Below are 17375 nucleotides of genomic sequence, written 5' to 3'. Positions count from 1 at the left end.
TAGTATTTCTTCACTACTTCTCCCAGAGTGGACCACCTGTCAATCAAAAGGTGTTGGCGGGAGTGTGGCTTAATCTCGATAACGTGTTTCTACCAACGGTCACCTTTCCCTTGCCAATTCAGCCAAAGCAGCTCATACCAATTCCAGCCCATTTTCCACCACAGCAGCTCGTGGGAAGTTTTCGGGTGGTCTGCTCCTTTGTGATTGTTCAGACTGCAGGAATAACCCCTGTAGGAGGTCTTGCGGGGTAGTTTGGGGTACTCTGGGGTTGGAGTGGCCCCGCAGGAATGTCAGGTGGGGCTCAACAGGACTCATGAGTTGGTTGAATTTTGATACGATACAAGGTGAACTGCTCTTCTTTCGCTGCTTCTGGTTTTTCTTTGTTGTTGTTTTGGGGAGCATGAAATTTACATCAGAACCGAAGCAAAAACTTCCAAACGCAGTTCAAAGGGCCGATAAGGGCACTTCTCAGAGCTACGGTCAAGGTCTGGTCAGGGTTCAGGAACAGTCACCATCTGGATCAACAGATTTCGGTATTGTCAAGGTTGGGTTTGGAGCTGAGGGTGGAAGGTGGTGCTGGAGCAGCCACGCCCTCAGGGCATCCTCAGAGTTGCACCGGACTCCACCAGGGAAAAGGTGTGATACGAAGACCTGACGGCGAACACTTGAGAAGGTGCAAAATCATTTTGAATGTTTTGACTTGTGCCTCCTCCTCAGTTTGACTGCATTTTACTGAACAGTCGCGGTGGTGAGATCAGTCATGAGCGAGTTCACCTCATGTTAAAACATGTTCCCATTCAGTTTTCTAACCGTTTTAGCCAGTTTTGTGGTCCTCTGATCCATTTTGTTATTATTATTATTGAGTGAATTAAGATGCACTTCACTAAAGTTTCATTTTAGGGGTTTTTTGATGCGTCGTTGTTTCTGCATGTTGCTTTCTAACTGCTGCGGATCAGCACGATCTAAGAGTCTTCATGTTAGGACGGTGCGGTGCTCGACCAACCCTCTCGTGAACGGACTGGAACACCTTCTGTCTCTTCCCTCTTGTATCAGCAGAGGCTGAAACAACCTCATTTATTTGAGCGAGATAAGTGAAGATAATAACAAAAGCTCGTATGGAAATGTAACAACATGTCTGTTTCTATTTCTTGTGTATTTGCGTGTTGATAATCTGTGTGTTCCTGTGCTGTAAGGTGACCATCGACCTGGAGCTCCACCTTGCTGGGCGGACTAAGCTCAAGCCTTCCAAGACTTCCTTCGCCCAGTATGATGTCTTTCTTTACCGGGTGCCCAAAACGAAACCTCAAACCCCCGAAGTACCACGTGCTAAGACTACAAACGGCCCCAGACGAGCTAAGGGCCGGGTCCTGCGGTGGGAGGATGACGTGTACCCGCCTTCACTCTGTCGTTCTACCTGCAGCCCTGTCAGCACCCACTCACTACCTGTCTCCATGATCAACGAGCTTCACAGGTCAAAGCCGCGGACGCCGAAACCTCCGACCCCGTGATGACCCCACGTCTCACGTTCAACGCTGAAACTGACAGGATCAGCTGAAGCTCTCATCCAGGGAACGACAGAGTTGGTGGGGTTTGTTTCCAGTTTGATTTGCCGAAGATGAACACGGGACTCAGAAGAACTGAAAACTTGTTTGCATTTTGTTGAAGGAAAGCAAAGGTGCTGTCATGACCTGCTCAGTTCAATGTCAGGGTCACGGCTGATGTCATCATCAGTCCGACACGGCGTACTGACGTGTGTATTTTTACAGTTTTAAGTTGTGTTGTTGTTGTTGTGTGACATCAGCGACGTATTTCAAGCAACCATCAACACTTGCTCATGTTATCATCCACACTACATGAAATCCAAACACCTTTAACATTGATACTTTTCTTTTTCAAGTACTGACCAGCTTCTGTCAGGTGAGACTGATGTCTGGTTCCAGCTGGAAGCTCCCAGAGATTCAGAGGACTGAAGGCAACCGGGCTCCAGAAAAGGAACGAGTGTTGTTGCTTAGTTTTCATCAGAGAACATCAAATGATTGCAAACTGCAGCTTTTACATGAAGTTGACTTGAGAGTTTGCTTTTTGGGGTCACGTTTTAAGTTCAGTTTGTTCTGTGTCTCCTGGTCCCCAAACAAATAATGGCATTTAGATCATTTAATCATCTAATTTTAATCACACAATTGTTAACTTGTAAATGAATGACAGATTGTTGGGACTTGAGAATCAATAATCAGTAATAGTGCATTCATTTATATTCCCCTTACAAAACTGATGATGAAAAAAATCTGTATGGATGCAAATACAAGCAATAAAACAAGCAAAGAGAGTATGTATACGCACATAAATCTGACCTCTGACCTTTGGTTTACAGTCTCATACGGGTGCTGTGAACTTATTGATGCTTTTATTTTATTTTTATTTGTAGCATTTGTGCGAGCAACTTCAGCAGAAAGAGAGGCAGTTTGACAGAGACGCCGAGTCGATGAAAACTCATTGGATTGCTCTCTTGTACTCTTCTCCCATGACAGCGTGATTTCAGCTCCCTCATATCTGACTCACAGTGCAGTATCGATGGTTGTGTACACGAGAAGAATATAATACTTCATAAGTTACTGAGCCTGGGTGATTATTTTTTTTAAATCAAGTCCTTACTTGAGATATGACGTCATTCCTCACCATGTCACGCCAGAATGAACCCCTGGGAGTCCCTATTGATTATTTTGGCCATTTATTTAGCAACTTTTAATTCTGTCTTTATAAAAACAAGGGGAAAAAAATCTATATTTTTCACCTTTTTTAATTAGAATTTGAAATGTTTCACTAAATCAAGTCAGCGTGATGTCAGGGGTCATTTATAAAGTACAACAGGTCCCTGGGTAGCTCTGATTCTGTGCCTGAGGTCTTTGCATTCGTGATATTCCAGGTGAACACAGTCCAAATGTCTGCTGGGGAGGCAATGGAACCTGTTCACCATAGCAACCACGGTTTCAACGTGCTGTTCTCACGCCTTGTTCTACTGCCCCCAAGTGGTGAAAAAAGGATGTCTTTGTGCTTCCATTTCTCATATTGGACGGCAGAATTTGAGACGTGAGCCAACAGGTGTGTCACGTGACTCAATTCTACAACATGTATATTCAGTGCAGTACTTCTCTTCTTATACTTGAGTTTGCAGATTAAAGCCCAGTGGAGTTTGGAGACTTGACTGTGTCACCTGACCGGGGGGAGGGGCTCATTCACGGACACCAGCCATGGGACGATCTCCTCGGCCATTTCGATCAATAAGCATGTTTATTGATCAAAACACAGATTACATTTGCAGCCTTGGATCGCTGTTTAGGAGCGCCGCGCCGCCATCTGCTGCCTCCTCACGACGGCCCTGCCGTCCTGAACGAATCCACGACGTAAGACGGATGAATCTGATCCCACTTGAAGACACGGCGGGGAGAATATTTCTGCCTGAAATCTGTCACATGAAAGTGTCGGATCGAAACCTCAAATCTACGAAAGAGAGATAACGTGACAGATATCAGAGACAAGGAAAGCATCGTGGAAGGCACCTGATGTCACTGGTCAAAGGTTCCACTCCCATAGCGCCCCCTACTAAGAGTATATTCGAATCTCAGTGACACTCTTGTTCATGTATTCAGAGAGAATAATTACACACCATAGCTCAGAGGTTGTTGGAAAACAGTTTTATTCCCTAAAAATGTTGAGCGTATCTGAACAAAGAGTGTCTTTCTAAGTGAAACCTGGAGCTGCTGAGGTGCTCCGCTCGGTGCTGCAGACTCCTCTTTGCTTCATTCCGTCGCTTTAATGGAGAACATACAATCTGTGGTCCGAGGAGAACCTCTTTCCTCTGCCACTTAAATGCGTCCCCGGTGGAGCAGGAAGCAAGGTGGAGCGAATGAGGTCTGCTGGAGAATTAAAGCTGGGTGTCCTCAATGTTTCATGACCTGAAGTAGGATACTTGATAATTCATGTTTCCACGGTTCATCCACATGTAGTAAAGGAAAGGAAATGAGCTTCACATCTGCTTTACGGGAAGCGTGAAGTATTCAACAGCACATTTTCATTGGCTGAACAAAGGAATAATAAAACAGTCTCAGTTTTATTAATTTTGAGTATTAGTATGTGGAGTCAGATGGCCCTTCAGTCCTGTTTAGATCCATCCATCGTCGCCGTCTTCTGCTTATTTCTTACTAGTAAAGGGTCGCAGGGGGCTGGAGCCTATCCCAGCGTCAACGGGCGAGAGGCGGGGTTCACCCTGGACAGGTCACCAGTCCATGGCAGGGCCAACACATAGAGACAGACAACCATTGGCTCTCCCAGCCACGCCTACGGTCAATTTAGAGTCTGGATTAACCTGGTCCCCTCTTGATGTCTTTGGACTGTGGAGGAAGCTGGAGTACCAGAGAGAACCCAGCAGGAACAGGGAGAACATGGAGACTCACCCAGAAAGACCCCGTGCTGCAGCCGGGGCTCCACCCACAACCTTCTTGCTGGGGGCCACAGTGAGGACCACTGCTCCACCGTGCTGCCCAGAAATACTACTACTACTACTACTACTAATAATAATGATGATGATGAACCAGTCCAAATCAATGATAAATCAAAAATACATATAAAGCCAAAGTCTTACAGTCAACAAGGGGTAAAAAGATATCAGTACAATATTCAATAAAATAAGTCTTAAATTACTATTATTATTATTATTATTATTATTATTATTATTATTATTATTATTACTATTATTATATTATTATCTTTATTATTATTATTCGTTGTAGTAGTAGAAGTAGCCGTAGTAGTAGTAGTAGTTGTAGTAGTAGTAGTAGAATATACTCTTATAAATGGCGGGCTGCCAGCGGGAGGCGCTGTCTGCAGCTCAACAAGAAACCAACGAAGAAGAGGCCATGCGCTAACAGCAAAGATTGTCTATTTACTTTAGAGGCGTTCATCTCTCAACCAAGAAAGATTTCTGACGGAGTCGTCACTCATTTCTCTAAGCCTAAATGCGTACATACTTGTAATTTTAGCCTGAAGATAAAGTGTTTCAGGTTATAAAGGGGAAAAATAGCGCGAACGATCCAGGACCGTAAGCAGTCGTGAGCGGAGTGACACTTCTTCGTTGGTATTTACGCATCTTTGGTCTCAAGCAGGCTGACATGGGCAGCAGCTAACAGAGAGAGAGAGAGACGCTTAAAATTGCCTGATAATGGTTTAAATTTCAACTCTGACATTTTAATTTTACGGGACCATTACTGTGTGATTCGGAATTTGTGGATAACAGCTCCTCATAATTAGTTTACTTTGCTTACGGACAGGCTAATCAAACTGTGTGGCTAGGCTAGCAATGTTTGCAGAGCTCAACAGCATCCTGAACTCAAGCCCAGACAACTTCACCAAGGTCGGCTATGAGGACTTTTTTTTTTCCAGGACAACGTTTACGTAGACAAATCTGACACCGTCCTCCGTGGTAACGTTCTTTATGCTTTGTTGTGTTTAAACATGCTGGTGTCCTACAGGGAGAGTTTGTCTTGGTCTCTGACAGACAGAGTGATGCCTCCTTCCTTATCCATCACTTCCTGTCGTTTTACCTGCGAGGTGAGTTGTTCTACCCTTGGGGCTTCGCCAAAAATAAATAAAGACATCGGAACGTCATGTTCAGGCTGCTGTCGCTTCTCCCTCAGCCCGCTGCAGGGTGTGTTTCCTGGGTCTGGTGCAGTCCTTCAGCCACTACAGTGCAGTCAGTCAGAGACTGGTGGGTCTCCCCTAGTGTGTGTGTGTGTGTGTGTGTGTGTGTGTGTGTGTGTGTGTGTGTGTTTGTGAGAGAGTTGTTGAGTGCACTAGATGGTTGTCCATCAGTGTGCACTAACACACCCGGCTCAAGTCAGGGCCTTGAACACTGCAACCGCTAAAACAACAACAACAAAAAGATCAAAAACAATTTCAGAATATTTGATGTGACAAAAACCAAGTGATAACAATGTAATGAAATTGATTAGAAGCCCATAATAGCCATAACAATAGTTAAATAGATATTAAATATAAAGAATGGACAAACTAAGATTAAGAAAACACAAATTCTGTCCTTCAGTAAAAAAGATGACAATGTAAAAAACCTTGAATTAAGTGAGTAAAATTGAATATATCATCTCTTTACGTTTAAGTTTTAACTTCTGTTTCAACGCCTAAACGTGATTCTGAATCCTCAAACCTGCTTTAGTGGAATTTCATCACATGAGCTTGGAAACACAACTTACCTTTAAAATGTTTTTATTACAGCTTTGTTCTGCCACGTGAATATTAATAATAGAAATATGAGTGGGGGGTAGATTAATGTTGCACGTTTTCAAAATCCAAGTGTGTGTGTGTGTGTGTGTGTGTGTTTCCTCAGGGTGTGAGTCTAACACAGGCGAAGGAAAAAGGTCAGCTGATATTCCTGGAGGGACTCAGCGAGTCGCTGTCTTTTTTAAATCCTCAAGTCACGAAAACAGGAAGTCAAGCTTTGGACTTCCTCAGGTAAAAGGATAATAATCCTTTTATTTTTTTAGTTTACACCGATTGGCATCTTTGTAAAGAATTCCCATTCATAAAATGTTGCTACCTTGTTGGATGTCACTTATTTCCAGTCTTTGGTCAAAGCTGCAGTTGACCTTTTTATTTAGTTATAAGTGTGTATTTTTCATTTATGCGCCTTGACATTTGCTTTGTTTTCAACATAATCTGATGTTTTGTTCATACGGTCGCAATAATCTAGGTGATGGAGGAAGAATGGAGTCTGGAAATGTTTGGTGTGGTACCTTGAAAGGGCTCCGAAGGGTTTGGGTGTTACTCTTAGAAGTCGTCTCCTCTCACCACCTCCAGGGATCCCACCGTCGGCCTGCGTGGCCTCTTCGAGTTCGTCCAGTCTGGTTTAAGAAGCTCTGGTGAGGTTGAGGAGGGGGCTGATGGTGTGGAGGCCTGGGGGCCCCCGGTGTTACTGGTGGATGACGTCAGTGTGCTGCTGAGTCTGGGCGTGAGCATCGGAGCCGTGCTGGACTTCAGCCACTACTGCCGGGCCGCCGTCTGCTCCCAGCTGCAGGTCAGACTGTCAAAGCATGACGGTTTTTATTTCTTCTGTTTGAGATGTGGACACACGGTTACTCGATCGACACCCTCACTAAACTGCAGGGGAATGTGGTGATGCTGGTGCGCTGCGATGGTGACGAGGACGAGGAAGACACTGGAGATGACGAAGGATCAGAGCGGCTCCTGAAGGGTCTGAGGCACCAGTGTAGCCTTGCTCTGCACGTACAGGGTCTCCCCACCGGCTACTGCAGGGACATCCACGGACAGGTGTGTGGTCCTGTGTTCGTAAGGCATTTCTGTTAATTTAGGTGCAGGTTCTTGAAAATTTTCCGAGCATGGTTCTGGCCAACGAGCGGAACCATCGTGTTGTCAAGGGACGGCGTTGTACAATTCACAAGGGGAGTGGCACGTGTGGCAGAAGTGTCGTGGCATAGTGCCGAGTGCGGGCGCCGCGCAGCAGCCCCTTGCAGCCCCTTGCAGCCCCTTGCAGCCCCTTGCAGCCCCTTGCAGCCCCTTGCAGCCCCTGCTCTCAGTTGCATCCTCATTTTTGTCATATATTATGTTTTTATGTCACACACTTGCACTATTATATTTATATTTATTTCTATTCTGAATAGTTCTGTAGTACTTGGAGCTGTGAGAAACTCTATCTCAGTTCCTGTGTATCTTTGCAGCATTTCTGCATCACATGCAGCAGTCACACACCAGGGACTGAAAACTGCTGAATTCTGCATTTTTAGCAACCAAACTCCAAATGAAGCAACATGGCCAAAATGCTTCCAGTCGTTATCCAGACTTTGCCTTGTTGGACGTAAACAGGAATATGAGTGGATTCTATGGCAAACGCCTGGAAACGCCTTCCATCAAAATATTGCGTCGTTCAGAATGAGGTCAGGTTATTGGCGTCTGTGCAAACGCAGTCACTGTCAGCTTGTGTTCGCAGCAGCAGGATCAGCACCACAGTCAGGAAAACCTTCCCCAGCATTTGTAATAATGTCATGTATGTGACAAGAATAATAACTCTCATCATACATGTCGGGGTTCAGGTGGAAGTGTGTTGGAGGAGGAGTCAAGTGGGCGGCCAACACACGCACAGACAACTCTTTCAGTACAAAGTCCACGATAAAGGAGCCTCCTTCTTCGCTCGGGGGACATCCAGTGCTGTTCTCTAGTGCCAGTGTTCCACATTACAGCTGACCAGCCACTTCACCTGCCCAAGGCTGAGCGTACCAGCCACAGGCACGCTGGGGTTCGACTGGTTCTCTTTGGTGTCCAGTCTGGACTGCAGACGACTGAGAGTGAGGACACAAACCTTTGAATTAATGCCCTCTTCACAGATTGTTTTTAAATTTTTTTTTAAAGTAAAATATTATGACGGAACACTGTTTTAATATTGGGATGACTCGATTGTCAGTTTTTTTCCTGTGTTGACATTTCTCTTTCTAAGTAAACACTTTGTTCAGGGTTCATTGGTTCATGAAAAACCTGCAAAAGCCATGGAATTTGTAAAAAAAAAAAATAAATAAAATTCCGCACCTTGATAAAGTTTTTGAAAAATAAAGTCACAGAAAATGGGCTCACATATGCCTGTATGTTAGGGTGTATGTGGTTCAGTTAAGACTGACTGACTGTTTTACTCTAATACTGTTGGTGTTGTATCAAACTGCATCGTTTGATGTTAATTTTTGTGAAATATGCACTTGCAAATGTTGATAAAGAATTCCTCAGTGTGTAAACAGATGTTCCAGAGAGTAAAGGAAGAGGAAGTGCATCGGTATAATATGTAGGTACCTTGTATGTGGTGAAGATGTGGAGAAATAAACAATGTGCACATTTTGATTCTTTTCATGTTAAAAAAATAAAACGATTATATATCTACTCTGTCCTCTTATCACTGGAGGATGATTAAAAATCCAAACACTTGGTTGATGTCGTCGTGACACCTGCATTTACACTAGAGGGCGCCCTCCTCCCGTCCACACTACCGGGTGAGAGGTCGGAGTGGAGAGGTCTCACTGGATTTGACAAACAGGAGATCAAGCACTGGTCCTGCATGTCAGCATCAGACTCGAAGCATGCAAGCGGACTCACGGCTAATTTCTTAAAGGAGTTAAGCGCCGATCTGTTCACCCGGCTGGACCACAACAGGAACCGGGGACCTCTGAAGTTTGTCCAGGCAAGTCTACTCGCGCTGTTAGCTTGTTTGGTAAAGTTAGCACAGTGGTGGTGGCGTTGGGAAGCATGGAAGGTTGTGGGCTTCCCTTATCTCTCCGTGAAGTTAGATAAGAGGCGTCACGCTCCTCGTTGTCAGGTTGCGTTTGCAGAGGTTTCACGCTTCATTTTTTTTTTTTTTGCCTTGTTATACCGGAGAAGTCCTGGACTCCCCCCTCATTAAGTTTCACAATGTAACATCGCCACTATGCTAACTAAGCTAACGCTTGTAGGAGGCACTGCTGGCACCAAACTGAACAGTCAACCATTTCAATGAGCGTTGCTAAATCGAGCCCATAAAGCACAAATAACCCCGATTTATGAGTTTTGGTAATCAAGTTGTAAATCTCTAACCGATATGGAGGGAAACAAAGCTCTGAACTTGCTAGCCAGATATTGATATAAGCCCATTTACTCGCCAGTCACCAGATTATGTCTCTCGTAATTAAAAAAAAAGGGAAAGAAAAAAGAAATGCAACTGTTACTCATAAAAATAAAGGGAAATGTTTGTTTTGCTGTGGTTATGAACGTAGTAAATAAAATTATGTCGGGAAAAGTTAGGTCTTGTATTCTGAAAGGCATTTTCTTCAGTGCGGCTTTGTAACCTAGCCTTGAACCGCTAACGCTAAGCTAACGTAGCGGTTGGGCTGGCAGCTTTTATTTGATCAATATTTATCTTACTTTAATGTTTTTGTTAAAACCCATGGGTCTTTACCTTTGGGTTCGTTTAATATTTTTGAAACTCTCTAACCTGCTAGCCGACTTCGTGTACACCTTGCCTTATACTGCTAGCTTAGCCAATGTTATGTTAGCTGTCACCAGCAGTAGCAAAGGTAGCATGTTGACACCTGACAGCCGCATACAGAGAAGGGGTTTGGTTTTGATTAAGGCTCTTTTTTCTTGTGTATCTACTGAGAATTGAATAACATGGAGATGTAGCATGTTGTGATGTTACTTGTGTACACTGACTCGATGATTCTGACACCTCACGTCACTTTTGTCAAAAGCTATAATTTACATAGTGCCTAAGGTCTTCTTGGAGACCCACTGTCCTGTTAAGTAGTTTGTCAGGAGACTGGTTCATAGCTTTACTACAGAAGAGAACCTGTGGTGTGTCTCACGCTATTTTCTCCTGTGTCGTCTGAATACGATAAATTAATAATAGTGTTTATGATGGAGGCTTTTCAGTATTCTGCGGCTCACAGCGTTCACTTGTTCTCAGCAGGTGATGTTGCGACACGGTTGCATCAGCCTCTTTATCCCTGCGTGTGTTCACGTCTCACTGCTTCCCCCCGTTCGGTTGGTTTTAATGTCTCCAACTAGAGGTGGATGAACATATGAGCTTGTTACACATCGATTAAAATTAAATTGATAGGTTTAGACATGTCAAAATAATGACTATCAATTCTGGAAAGTACAAATGGTGCTTGCCTCAGTGTATGTCCCACTGCATTTACATGCATTTCTTTATGCAAGAATATCACCAAATGGTTTTTGTGGTTATTTGGATTTTAGTTTTTTATTTATTTAGTATATTTTGATATTTTTCATGTCTTAGCTTTAATGTCAAATTCTGATCATTCTTAGCAATTATCACACTGAAAGAGTGTCCTTTTATTATTTTGTTATTATTATAGCTATCATAGAATTATTTTTAAAATTACCATAATTGTTTTTTTTGGGGGGGGGGGCTTGAATGCTTTAATGTTTTCAAGTACAAAAACTTTGCACAGTAATTTGTTTGTAACTCAGACATCTTCAGCACTGTTTGTGGTCCTAACTGATCGTCAAGTTACACTCAGGCATTTCAGAAAATGGTAATGTGGTAGTTTATTAGCTAATTAGCTTAAATTCCACATTTTTACACTTTACAGTTTTTGAAAATATGTCTGACCTTATTATGCACCATTTGAGTAACATGTAATCGAAGTAGAAGTATAGTTTCTAAGTTTTAAATGAAATTTTATGTGTTAGTATAATGTTGATGTACTGTAACACTAATGGGTTAAAAAAAAATTAAATTATTTTCAACCACTGCATAGCTTGAAAAATATGACTTTTGCAACTCTAGCCAGTGCAACATTCTGTTAAAGACGTGCCGGTTCTAACCCACAATTATAGAGAACGAGAAGGCTTCCCGACCTGTACCTGTCAGTGGGGACCGCCTGTTAGACACCGTTCCTTGTTACTGTACGGTTACTGATTGACAGAGCGTTTCTCTCTCTTGTCGTCAGTTCTGTATGTAAAGGCTGTGTTGGAGTGTGTTGAGCTTATAGCTGCATTTATAAGAGGACTAATGGGCTGCGCTGATTAGAGGAGCATGCGTCCACATCATGCAATGATGGCCCTGAATGTTGATGCAGTTATGTCGAGTACTGGAGCAGCATAAAGCTCTCTCTGCCATGTCAGAGATATCGGTGTGGTTTTTGGCACGTGAAGACGTTCAATACACAGAAAGTTTCTGAGGATGCCATTGGAATCTTTAAGCCCTGGAGATGCCTTCAAGTTGGGCGTTTTGGGAAGTGTGGAAAAGAGGTGAGCTGCTGTATGTGCTTGATCTTTTTCTAGTGTTGGGTATTTGCAAATGTGGTGGTTTCTAAGTTGTGTAAATACTGTTCACAAGTTTACAATAAGGTTTAAGCAAATTGATATCAATAAATTATGAAGTCTCTTGAAAGAAAATGCACTTGCCATTTTAAACACTGTGAAACACTGCTTGTATTGGTTGCAACTGAGTGTGCTAGCATCTCGGATGTATAGACCTTTCTTTGTGCAAAAGTGTTCCTGAGCTGAGACATTTTCCATGTTGTGGCCATTCAGATTTATTTGTGGTTGCTTGGGTGTGTGCAGAAATGCTATTTTTGTTTCCTCCACAGTAGTAGCCCGTATATCCCACAAATACATCCAACCAGACAGCAAAGGATTTCCAAACAATTGCTGGTCGCTTGCCAAAGGGGCTGAAGAGTACATAAACTCAGCAGCCTGTAACAACATTTAACCAGGACTTGGTCTCTAGCTGGTCTGTTTTGGTCTTTGAAGCCTCCCTCAAACTCTCTTTGAGATGTGAAGGTCTTGGCACGCCACCACGTACAGGATAGACTGCCTGAGAGCTACAGTATGAGCAGAGGAGGAGGGAGTAGTAGGGGTGGCCTTAGGGCCTGAGTGCTATTCGTTGAGTTTCCGATGGGTTCAATCCCGGATTAGTTCACTGACGGAGATGCTGCTGAGCCTTTGCCAAATCAGGCTTGGCTGCTGCAGCTACGAAACACCACAGCCCTCAGTAAACTGGGGAGATGGAGTCATTCATTGAAAGTTTTCCCTTGCGAGACGAAGAGCAGGAGCAGGACCTGACTGAGAGTTCCTTCAGAGACAGGGAGCAGAAAGGCTTCATCTCAAAGTCCGGCTCTTTTGACCTCGTTAGAACCCATTGTGCCAGCCGGTTGGGACGTTGCTGTGTTTACTGTATAGTGTATTTATAACAGCAGATCCGAGAGACTCCTGAGGTGAATTCCTCCTGGGGAATGTTTCCATTGCTCCCAGGGGGGCGAGCGGAGCAGCCACACACTTTGTCTGAATCAAGAGGGGAGCACCACATAAACCACCAAGCACCTCTGAAGCTAAAAAAACCGAGTGCTGCTGCTTTCAGCGGATGCAAACGGCTGCGAGGCAGGGAGATAACCTGGTCTCCCGTTAGCAGGTACGGTCTTCGTCTGAAGAGTGCGAGGCTTGTGTGATGGGACAGAGCTGTCATGTTATTTCTTGGCGTTGTGAGATAATATGTTGCTGCTCATGTAAGAAACTGAAGCAGATAGTTGGTGAAGCTGTCAAAGGAGGGAGATGCTGTGCAATCTAACTGCTTTAGGTGTGTCAGGCGCCCAGTCAGATATCCCCATAGAGCTGTGTGTAACTAGAGGCAGCGGAGCCTGAGCTGCACAAACAGGGCTGAGATTGGCCCGACAAGTCAACATTCGGTGGAGATAAGAGGAACAGAAGGACCTGATTTAGTTTGAAGTGATAGAAGCAAACATTAAACAAAGATATAACTCGGATTTTATTTTGACGTAAAGCTTCTGTTCACCCTTCAGTCAAACACAAAGTCATATTAGTGAGCCGTGTCCACTCTGCTGTTCATTCAACACGATTGAATTATATGCATACTTTTAGTTTAATGACTCTCAGGGGATTCGCATTGTGGCGGTATGGACACAGTATATTGTACATGGACACATGACTTGAATATCGCCACAGCTGAGCTTCACACTTCCCATCCTCTGTAGGCCCGTTTAGCCGCGTGTTAGCATTTTTAAGATACTTCAACATTTTAAAATTCAAGTGTGGTATTTTGTGACGTATTTTTAATGTCGTAGAACAAAACCTTCAGGTGTCACATTAATCACGGACGTCATTCCAGGCCTTGAACTGAAAACCGTGAGCTGTGGAGGCGATGGAAGCTGATGCTCAACAATGCTTACTTCTGGGATTTAGGACTCGTTCCTGCACCGCTCCGTTGATTTCTCATTCTGGTTGATGCCAGAGGAAAACTGTTGTAGGAGCCACAAATAAAAGCTAATAACCCCCTTCAGGAAGCTACGTTTCAACCCCCCGTCTATTGGTTTTGATTGTCTTGCTGATTTCTCATGCAAGTCAGTGGAGGATGGAGCACACTCTTAAGAGTAGCCCAGCAGTGTTGGAGCACGTGCAGGTTCCATAGCAAAAAACAAATAAACAAAATTTGTGACTCGTTCTTTTTTTTCATTTGTACTTGAATTAATAATGATTGCGTTTGTGTTGATGAACTTAGCAATGGACGTCCCTTTTAAACAGGAAGTGAACTAAACCTGCTGTCTCGTAAGAGAAGCTGATGGCTGTGACAGATGAGATGACCGCCACTACACCTTTGCTTCCGTCTAGCTGCTCGACCGGAATGGTGTGTTTCGTAGAGTTGGGATGTGTCCTCACATTTTTGCCTGCTGAATGAGCTGTGTGTTTAACACACACCCTGCCTGTGCTCTGCAGCATATGTGTCAACACAAGCAGTATGTGTGTCATTAGCTGTTTAGCACAGAGCAGCCCTGTCACAGCCCGACTCTGTGTGTTTGTGTTACGGCTGGTGTTGCCACCGAGACCTGCTGTTGAATTGGAGGCGGTTGTACATTTTGAAGAACCTGGACTATTTTTAAGCTCTGTGTTTTTTTTAATTTGTACTTGAGAAACTAGAGAGAGCAGCTCAGTGATGCAGTGTGTTTTGTACTTGGATGCATCTGCCAATATTACCAGAGGTGAAAACTAAGGCTCAGCCAGCAGTGGTGCCCACCTGGGTAGATGCGCTTGTCTCACCGCAGCACATCACCTCATTGGCCATCTCAGACTCTGACCTCTGCTGCTACCTTTCTGCTAACATGATAACAGCTACACTGTAAATGACCTAGCTAGCTAGCATCTTTGTTGCCTAGAGACAAAGCCGCTAGCTACATGATCTAGACACCTGCTTTACACCTGTACTGTACCTCTATACACAACACTCTCTCTCTCTCTCTCGCTCTCTCTCACTCTCACTCTCACTCACTCACTCACTCGCTCACTCACTCACACAGGACCACAAAAGAGACTCTGATGAACAAAAACTATGAGACTTACTTCATAGTGAGAACTTTCAGTATTATTCAGGTTCAGAATATTTACCTCCACCAAAGAGGTTTTGTTTTTGCTGGTATCGATCTTCCAGGATGTGTACTTCTACTGTTGTTTGAGTTTTCTGGGGAGAGTTGAAGATTTTGTAGACCTGGATGATAAAAAACGATAGCTTTTAAAACAAAATGGAATGATTCACTTCTACTTCTTTCTATCAAGGAATTGGTCCTGATGGGGTGCAAGATGCTAATTATTAAAACACACACCTTGGCTATGTTTTTTAGTAGACTAACCTGAAGTAAAGTAAATCTGTACTTTATGTCAGGCATTCCTTACCTTGTCTAAACCTGGCATCTGTGTTACCACGATGTGTCTTGGCTGGGTTGTAGAGATTTCACATGCAGCGGTGCTCCCAGGTCTTGTAGACAGACTCAGATGATTCAAATCTACATGAGTTGTCTCAATTATAAATGAGAAAAATACGGCTGATGGGATGTCAGTATTCCACTCAGTCCCTAGGTTGCTCAAGGACATCTCCAATATTTTCCCACCCGTTTGATTTGAGTGGTTTAGAGATTTTATGGATTTAGGTTATTAATTCTGTAGTCAATCCTCTAAAATTTGATTGAGAACAAAAGGACCTTTTCACAGCAGACATTTTGACTTGTGAAAGCAGGGAAAGCACATGTTCAACACTAACAGTAGCGATGGCTCCATTCCAGTTATTGACCCGTTAACCTACAGTATGATAGTGAGTGATCGCGGGTGTGTGTGTGTGTGTGTGTGTGTGTGTGTGTGTTTGAGAGAGAGTATTAATCATTTTTGATTCTGCTTCTCATTTCTCTATCGATTCTTTCGGTATTCTGTGTGGACCAAAGTGAGCCAGTTGTGTGTCCACCAAGCAGTTTAATATCTGCGATGTGCAGTGTCAGCCATTTATCCATTCACCCTATCCATTACAGATCTTTTGCCAGTGTTGATCAAGAGCAGGCTGGCAGGTCTGAGTAGAGTAGAAACGCTGTAGATTAAAAGTATGTCTGCTTGAACATTGGAACAAAATAAATGACTTCGCTCCTCATCATTTATCCACCTTTTCAACAGTGGAGATGCATGACATTGTTGTGCAATGAGCCGGACAGAAAATCATACAGACAGTGATAAGAGGAATTACAGAGCTCGGAGGCATGTGATGCTAATTCTCAGAGGTAATGATCACGTTACTCAGTTCCCATCCCTGTGGGACTGAAGTGACTTTTAAAAGTCCTAGTACAGTAAACCTGTGATAGATTGAACATCTCTTTGATTTTTGTGAGGAAAGCTGTCTTCTCCGTTGTGAAGAGACTAAGACTGGGACCATCAGACCTTATTTGATATCATTTTCAGACTTTTCTGGGCAATATTTTGGCTCAAAGTAAGGAAAAGCTTGTCTGCTTGAGATACCTGTCTCAAACATGAACCAGCCGAGTTCACGTGACTAAAGGAGATAAAAGCCTGGGCTTCTTCCTGAAGATTTATCGTGTTTTGAAATTCCCATGACAAGTCACTCTTACTATTTCTGAGCAAGTGCACCTTTTCCAGAAATAAAATTGTCAAATGTTATTTTAGTTGCTCTTTGCAGTTGGTATACATGTAAAAGATTGTGTTAAATGGATATGTGATGTTGTCTCATATGGATGCCAGGCATCCGAATGGAATTGCGATCATATCTTGGCAGACTTTGTCATGTTGGCAAGCATCGTATCTTTATGCAAAGGGTCAATATGATGTTGTGTCCTGATGAAACTGGAGATTCCCACCCCTGTTGTTCAGTGTGAAGCTCCAGATGTTGAGGTGAATCTGTGGAAATCAAACGCAGTGTCTTTGAACAAGCCGTCATAATGAATGTGAAACACAAGCTTCTAATTGTGAGGTTTTCTTGGCAGCTGCCCTCTTGTGTGACACCACACTTTGATTGACTTTTTAACTCTTTGCTCATACCCCCCCCACACACACACAGGTCCCTGGATGCCCCGCGGCGCCCTGTCCTTGGCCGCCCAGTGCTTCCCAATGGCCGGGAGTTGACCCCGCCCACCAGGATGACGCTGCGCGAGCAGCTAAGGGAAAAGATCTCGGCGGCCTTCTACCGCCATGGGCTGTTGTGCGCCTCCTACCCGGTGCCCATCATCCTCTTCACCTCAGCCAGCATCCTCACCTGCTGGTATGTTTCCACCTTTACTTGAGAGGAGATGAAGTTCAGTTTATGTTTTAAATAACACAGATATATCGTGACACTCCTGTGTTTTGTAACAGTAGAGCAGTTGATAACGTTGAAGTGGTTTAGGAAGTTGCTGTGGTTGTTTGTGCACCTCCTGCTGTCTTTGAGTCCCTGTTAGAACTGTTTACGCTCTTAGGCAGCCTGCAGAGCACCGCAGGGCTGAGGTATTTTTTCAGTCCAACCCAGAAGTTAGCATGGCCATGGGTTC

General features: G+C 43.8%; 2 protein-coding genes across 3 annotated transcripts in view; both read left to right on the top strand.

The window, feature by feature from the left end:
* The first annotated feature begins 4958 nt into the window (after nt 1-4958).
* elp6 (elongator acetyltransferase complex subunit 6) lies at nt 4959-8938 on the top strand. Its single transcript, XM_086217065.1, has 7 exons — nt 4959-5407; nt 5526-5604; nt 5691-5761; nt 6398-6522; nt 6868-7084; nt 7174-7338; nt 8118-8938. The coding sequence occupies exons 1-7, from the start codon at nt 5354-5356 to the stop codon at nt 8241-8243; spliced, it is 837 nt and encodes a 278-aa protein (XP_086073191.1). The 5' UTR covers nt 4959-5353; the 3' UTR covers nt 8244-8938.
* Nucleotides 8939-9063: 125 nt separating this feature from the next.
* The window catches only part of scap (SREBF chaperone), a 32070-nt gene continuing 23758 nt past the window's right edge, over nt 9064-17375 (top strand). Inside the window, exons 1-2 of one of the 2 annotated variants that reach the window (XM_086217700.1) lie at nt 9064-9247; nt 16910-17110. In XM_086217700.1, the coding sequence (XP_086073826.1) occupies nt 16989-17110 (122 nt within the window). In that variant the 5' untranslated portion in view covers nt 9064-9247; nt 16910-16988. Of the gene's footprint in view, nt 9248-12530; nt 12980-16909; nt 17111-17375 lie in introns of those variants that run through there. The other variant, XM_086217699.1, reaches the window with a different exon arrangement.

This window comes from Aulostomus chinensis, chromosome 11 (genome assembly GCF_037954235.1).
Source record: "Aulostomus chinensis isolate RoL2024-O1b breed Wild chromosome 11, RoL_Achi_v1.0, whole genome shotgun sequence".
Lineage (NCBI taxonomy): Eukaryota > Metazoa > Chordata > Actinopteri > Syngnathiformes > Aulostomidae > Aulostomus > Aulostomus chinensis.
Note: the sequence above shows the minus strand (reverse complement) of the source record. Positions and strands in the feature narration are given on the sequence as shown.

Bases quoted from the DNA above. Each gene is read 5' to 3' on its own strand.
- elp6 (XM_086217065.1), top strand. From the start codon at position 5,354: ATGTTTGCAGAGCTCAACAGCATCCTGAACTCAAGCCCAGACAACTTC. The intron at 5,762-6,397 runs GTGGGTCTCCCC...GTGTTTCCTCAG, and splicing joins GTGCAGTCAGTCAGAGACTG to GGTGTGAGTCTAACACAGGC. The intron at 6,523-6,867 runs GTAAAAGGATAA...CACCACCTCCAG, and splicing joins CAAGCTTTGGACTTCCTCAG to GGATCCCACCGTCGGCCTGC.